A 7,336-nucleotide genomic window follows, 5' to 3' on the forward strand; every position below is an offset into this window, starting at 1 on the left:
ATAGTTTTACAGTGGCATGTATTTGGTTTTGGTCTTTATTGCTAATCTGAGGAAACCCAGGTTATTTGAAATAAGTAGAAATAAATGGATTTTAGTAGTCTATGAGAATTTTTTTATTATTAGCATCCTGCTCTGAACATTTCAATATTTTTATAATTGAAACCATTTAAGGAAACGTTCTTTATTAAGAGATTCAGTTGGAGCATTTTAGGATTTCTTGAAGCCTCATTATTTTTTGTGATCTGCATAGTCATTGACAATCTACTGTTAAGAAAATGAACAGAAAAATCTGTTCTGCATGTGAGATCAGGAATAGCCGGGACAAGATTTGTTTGTGGTGTAGGCATGTTGTTAGAGGTATTTTGAATCATTCTCTTGGATATTTTATTTGCTTTTTTGTGTTTGAAAAGTGTCTTTATTAGTATTGCCTACTCCACCTGAAGAACTCATTATCTAAATGTTTTTCTTACTCTTTGGCTTGATGTTTAAAGATAATAGGTGAATATACACAGAAAAAGAAAAAGAGATATAGATGGATATAGTATTACCTAAAGATTATTCTAGAGCTGATGTCGAGGTATTTAATTTTGATTGTCATTCTTTTCTTTATTACTTACATGTGTTTTTCTCTGCAGACCAGATATTGAGCATTTTTTGGCTTCATTTATTTTTCTCTTAGTGATTTTCATTGTAAGAAAAAGACTGAACCAGAGAGGATAGTTACGCCTTTTTTTTTGCCTCTTCTTTATTTCTGTTTCTTTGCCAGTTTTATCATGAAATAGTTGTCCCCATCATGGGATATGTCTTATTTCTTCTTACAGAGGGTTGAAGAGGAAGCATTGGTCAAGAATAGCAGTGCTTGCAAAGATTACCTCATTGAGGCTATGAAGTATCATTTGCTGCCAACAGAGCAGCGTATATTAATGAAGAGTGTCCGGACCCGACTGAGGACACCCATGAACCTTCCCAAAGTAGGATCTATTGTTCGCACTTGTTACTACTTCACCTGAAGGGCCCATAGTGAGGCTGTTAATGTTTTTATTCATCTGAATTTCCACGTGCCTGAGAATTCATTGTAGTGTCTATAATTCAGCTTCTCTGTTGGGTTTGTATGTGGAGGGTGGGGATTGTTTGGTTCATTTAATCTTTATAAACCACGTGATGTCACTGTTCTGGAACAAAAAGCAACTGATTTTTGTCTCTTCTGAGTTTTATTAGCTTTAGTTACAGTAGAAAGGAAAATCAGAGAAGGTAGAAAGATTTGTCTGTAAGCTATTTAGGTAATAACTGAATTTTTTTTTTTGTCTGTAATTTGTAATTTTTTTTTTTTTGTCTGTAATTTGTCTGTAAGCTGTTTAGGTAATAACTGAAAACTGAGCAGTTTCACAGAATTACATACTAGAGTTAAGGCTGATGAACAGCTTGTTCAGTTCGTTTTCTTCCTCTCCCTGTTGTATGCTGTCTGATGGTTCACTCACACATCATCTGTAGTCATTTCAGTGTAGGTCTCCCCTCTGTTGTCCCAGATCGCCAGTGTTCACCTTTCCCTTGTGTGAGAGTTCATATTCTACCTTTATCTTTTTAGTTGAAGCCATTTATGTTTTATTGATTTAATTTTCCTGACAGAATAACCCCACATTTCTGTCTCTGTTTGCAATTTCTTGTGCCCTTTTTCCATCTTCACAGTACTAGAAAACCAGCACTTTATGCATCATTTTGTATGGTCTAATCAGAATGATCCATAATATAATGCTTTTATTTATGTATTTATTTTTAGCTCTTATATGAGTGTGGAGCAATGATAGATTAAGAAATAAGAGTTAATCTGTTACCCATTGTTTTCTTACATCATCTTTAGTTACCACTCTATCCTTTTCATTAAATTATGTCTTTTAAATTCTTTCACTTAATGCTCTAACTTAGTGTTCTTTTCAAGTTTTATTTTTGGAGTGTACATTTTTAATTTCTTCAAATCTGTGTTGGCATTGTTTTTCTGTTCTGCCCACTGTTAATACCAGTTCTCAATTTAGAACCAACTGTGTATTTTGCGAGTATGCTATTTACTCCTTCTTCTAGATCATTAGTAAATATTTTAATTTAGAATGGACCTCACTGCTCTTCCTGGTGACACCTTGCTAGAAATACCCACTCACTGACAAGGTCCATTTGCAGAAAATTTCAGTCCATAGGATTATGTTTATTATCTAAGCCAAAAATAAGTAATTTGGCCTGTAACATCCAGTGAGATTCAGGATCAAATAGATTCAAATTTGGCATGACTTTTTTTTTTTTTTAAACATCCCTCTGCGTGTTACTCATTTTGTTGTCTCCTAGAGGTTCGGCAGCTTTTCTCAAAATACTCTAAATTTTTGTTCAGAGTTATTATCACTTAAAAGGTATTTACAAGGCATTCACTTCCTACCCTGTTTTGAAAATTGGTATTTGCCGTTTTTAAATTTTCTGATCTCTCCTCAGTTCTCCAAGATTTTTCAAAAATAATTGTAAGTGGCTCAGTAAGTACATTAGCTAGTTCCCTTAACACTTTAGTATGCATGCCATCCGGGTCTGCTGATTTTATAAATGTTTACATTTTCCAAGTACCCTTTTACCTGCTTTTATAAATAGCCATCTTTATAAGTCTACATCACTTCATATTTGTCCATATTATTTGGTGTCAGTTTTTGTTCTTAAAAAAAAAAAAGGATTTATAAAAAGTGTTCATAGTCCTAGCCCATTTAAATTATCATTTCTTTTTATGCTAGTTTTTTCAGCATTCTTCTGAGCAGCTTTGTTTTATTTTAATACTTTAAAAAATTTTCCATATTTGTAAAAGTTCTCTTCTTCTGGCATCTTTAGCTTTGCTGTCTTTAACTATTCTGCAGTGACCTTTAGAGTGAAAACTAACTCTCTTCCAATTTCTGGAATAAACATGTCACTTTTGGAAACTTTCTGAAGCGTTCTTGGTAAAAATCCCATCAAGTATTTTATTTTCTCTTTTGTAGAGTTGAGATCATCTGTTCAGTTACATTGTTTCTGGGCTTTTCTGGTTGTGGCTCTGGAGTGGCCCTTCCAACTCTCTTAATACTTGTGATTTCTCAGCTCTTTACCTTTTATACTATCCATCAAGGTTCTTACTCATTCTGCTGTCTCAGGTGGCTGGGGGCGGGGGGCAGCAGACATGGCAGATGGCAGTATGCTCCACTGTTGCTTAGACTTTGCATAAATTTATCTAGGCTCTTCTTGAGCAAGATGTCAGAGGAGTAGGAGACTGAAATATCATTAGGTCCCAGGAGTTCAGCTAGATAGTTATCAAACCATTCTGAACCCCTACAAACTCAACAGAAGATAGAAGAGAGGAATAGCTGTAATTCTAGGAACAAAAAATTGACTACTTTCTGGAAGGTAGGATGTACAGAGAAGTGAATCCAAAGAGTTGGGAAGATAGTCCACGGGAGAGGGGCGAGCTCCTGGCAAGTGGTGGAGCAGTGGAGCAAAAATCGGAACTTTTAGAAGTCGTCTCCACTGAGGGACATTGCTCAAGAGGCTAAGCGGCAGTGGAGCTCTCGCGGGGACAGTGTGGTCTCAGGATTCATGGGGTCACATAATGACCGGGGCTGTCTGAGTGTGTCAGAGCTGCCAGGTATTGGAGTAGGGAAGCCGACTACAGAAACAGAACAGAGGAGTGAGCTCTCAGCTCAAGGTCAACCTTACACCATGATCCAGGGCACAGTTGGACCACTGCTCTTTGAGCAGGGACCCCACCTTCCTCTTCTGGGAGGAGCGGTGCAGGAGCATGAGGCAGGAATCTGCTGGGTTTGGAGACTCCAAATGGGACCATGCACCAGAGATAGAAGGGCTCAGTCACAGGCTGGGTGAGCACAGAACGTGGCTAGAGACCAGGGAGACAGGAGTGATTGACTCCTTTTCTCTGAGGGCACACTGAGGAGTGGGGCCCTGAGCTCTCCACTCCTACAGGGCTGGAGATTGGGAGGCCGCCATTTCTATTCCCATCCTCCAAATCTCTACAGGAAGTGTTCAGGGAACAAAAGCTACTGAGAGCAAACCGGAGCAGTTTACTTAGCCTGGCTCCTGGGAAGGGCAGTGAAATTCTGCCTCGGGCAGAGACATTTGAGAATCACTGCAACAGGTCCCTCCCACAGAAGATCAACAAGAACATCCAGCCAAGATCAAGTTCACTGATCAACAAGAACTGAGGAATTCTGGAAAACTCCCCTCCAGAGCTAGGGGAAAGCAACACATAGAATTCATGGCTTTATCCCTATGATCCTTTAGTCTTGCAAAGTTAATTTTTTTTTATTTTATTTTTTTCTTATTCTATTTTTTTAACTTTTCTTTTTTCCTCTTTTGAGGTATTTTAACTCTTTTATTTTAACAATAACTTTTTAAAAAAACTTTTAAAATTTTCATTGTTATAGTCATATTTTATTCCTTCACTGTATTTAACCTTATTTTTTGTGTACATATAGGCTTTTTTTCTTTAAAATTTTGGGCTACAAGTTCTTCTAGTAGATCAAAATGTACCCTAAATCTAGCACATGGCTTTGTTCTAGTCTCCAGCCTGATCACATTCTCTTCCCATTTTTTTTCCTTTTTCCAGCTAACTTAACAATTCCTTTTTAAGAATCTTTTTTTATGATTTTTTTTACATATATATATATTTTTTATTTCTTTTCAGTGTTCCAGAATTCCTTGTTTATGCACCATATCCAGTGCTCCATGCAGTACTTTGTAATTTTCATCTTTACAGTCATATTCCATCCCATTATTGTGTTTACCCTTATTTTTGGATATATATAAGTCTTCCTTTCCTTAAAATTTTGGGAGCTAGTTTCTTCTAAGACACCAGAATACATCCAAGATCAAGTGGGTGGCTCTGTTCTATTCACTAGTCCAATATATAAATTTTGTTAATTTTGTATTTTTTTCCCCTTATTTCTCCCCTCTGGTTTCGGGTCAGATAAGAGAAAATTCTGAAAGCAGCTGGGGACAAGAAGTCTGTAACATACAATGGTAGAAATATTAGATTGGCAGCAGACTTATCAACAGAGACCTGGCAGGCCAGAAAGAACTGGCATGATATATTCAGAGCAGTAAATGAGAAAAATATGCAGCCAAGAATACTATATCCAGCCAGACTATCATTGAAAATAGAAGAGAGAAAAAGCTTCCAGGACAAACAAAAATTAAAAGAATTTGCAAACACCAACCAGCCCTACAGGAAATATTGAAAGGGGTCCTCTAAGCAAAGAGAGAGCCTAAAACTAGTAGACCAGAAAGGAACAGAAACAATAAATACTAACAGTCACCTTACAGGCAATACAATGGCACTAAATTCATCTCTTTCAATAGTTACCCTGAATGTAAATGGGCTAAATGCCCCAGTCAAAAGACACGGTAAAAAAACAAGACCAATTGATATGCTGTCTACAAGAAACTCATTTTAGACCCAAAGACACCTCCAGATTTAAAGTGAGGAAAACAATATACCATGCTAATGGACATCAGAAGAAAGCTGGGGTGGCAATCTTTATATCAGATAAATAAGATTTTAAGCCAAAGACTGTAATAAGAGATAAGGAAGGACACTATATTTTACTTAAAGGGTCTGTCCAACAAGAAGATGTAACAGTTGTAAATATTTATGCTCCTAACATGGGAGCAGCCAACTATATGAACAAATTAATAACAAAATCAAAGAAACACATTGACAATAATACAATAATAGTATGGGACTTTAAACCCTCCCCCCCCACTGAAATGAACAGATCATCTAAGCAAAATATCAACAAGGAAATAAGGGCTTTAAATGACACACTGGACCAGATGGACATCACAGATATATTCAGAACATTCCATCCCAAAGCAACAGAATACACATTCTTCTATAGTGCACATGGAACATTCTCCAGAATAGATCACATCCTGGGTCACAAATCAGGTCTCAACCGGTACCAAAAGACTGAAATCATTCCCTGCACATTTTCAGACCACAATGCTCTGAAGCTAGAACTCAGTCACAAGAGGAAAGTTGGAAAGAACTCAAATACATGGAGGTTAAAGAACATCCTACTAAAGAATGAATGGGTCAACCAGGAATTAAAGAAGAATTGAAAAAATTCGTGGAAACAAATGAAAATGAACAGACAACTGTTCAAAATCTTTGGGGCATAGCAAAGGTGGTCCTGAGAGGAAAGTATATAGCAATGCAAGCCTTTGTCAAGAAACAAGAATGGTCTAAAGTACACAACCTAACCCTACACCTAAAGAAGCTGGAGGAAGAACAGTAAAGAAAGCCTAAATCCAGCAGGAGAAGAGAAATTAAAAAGATCAGAGTAGAAATCAACAAAATAGAAACCAAAAGAAGAGTAGACCAAATAAATGAAAAAGTAGGAGCTGGTTCATTGAAAGAATTAATATGATTGATAAACCCTGGTCAGACTTATCAAAAAGAAAAGAGAAAGGACCAAAATAAATACAATCATGAATGAAAGAGGAGCGATCACAACCAACACCAAAGAAAGACAAACAATTATAGAACATATGAGCAACTGTACGCCAGCAGATTTGACAATCTGGAAGAAATGGATGCATTCCTGGAGACATATAAACTACCAAAACTGAACCAGGAAGAAATAGAAAACCTGAACAGACCCATAACCAGTAAGGAGATTGAAACAGTCATCAAAAATCTCCCAACATCAAGAGCCCAAGGCCAGACGGCTTCCCAGGGGATTTCTGCCAAACATTTAAAGAAGAATTAATTACCTATTCTCCTGAAGCTGTACCAAAAAATAGAAATGGAAGGAAAACTTCCAAACTCATTATAAGGCCAGCATTACCTTGATCCCAAAACCAGATGAAGTCTCCATCAAAAAGGAGAATTACAGACCAATATCTTTGATGAACACGGATGCAAAAATTCTCACCAAAATACTAGCCAATAAGATCCAACAGTACATTAAAAGGATTATTCACCACGACCCAAGTAGGATTTATTCCTGGGCTACAAGTTTGGTTCAACATCTACAAATCAATCAATGTGATACAACACATTAATAAAAGAAAGAACAAGAACCATATGATACTCTCAATAGACGCTGAAAAAGCATTTGACAAAATACAGCATCCTTTCTTGATCAAAACTCTTCAAAGTGTAGGGATAGAGGGTACATACCTCAATATCATCAAAGCTATCTATGAAAAACCCACAGTGAATATCATTCTCAATGGGGAAAAACTGAGAGCTTTTCCCCTAAGGTCAGGAACAGGGCAGGGATGTCCACTATCACCACTGCTATTCAGCATAGTACTAGAA

General features: G+C 36.9%; 1 protein-coding gene across 2 annotated transcripts in view; it reads left to right on the top strand.

Annotated features, from left to right (window-relative positions):
- The window catches only part of LOC111154756 (kelch like family member 2), a 106,291-nt gene that overhangs the window by 79,726 nt on the left and 19,229 nt on the right, over window positions 1–7,336 (top strand). For both annotated transcript variants that reach the window (XM_022514651.1, XM_022514658.1), the window contains exon 8: window positions 822–971. In XM_022514651.1, coding sequence (XP_022370359.1) covers window positions 822–971 — 150 coding nt within the window. The remainder of the gene's footprint in view (window positions 1–821; window positions 972–7,336) is intronic.

The sequence above is a fragment of the Enhydra lutris genome, unplaced genomic scaffold, assembly GCF_002288905.1.
Source record: "Enhydra lutris kenyoni isolate GAN:26980312 unplaced genomic scaffold, ASM228890v2 scaffoldscaffold3, whole genome shotgun sequence".
Taxonomy (NCBI): domain Eukaryota; kingdom Metazoa; phylum Chordata; class Mammalia; order Carnivora; family Mustelidae; genus Enhydra; species Enhydra lutris.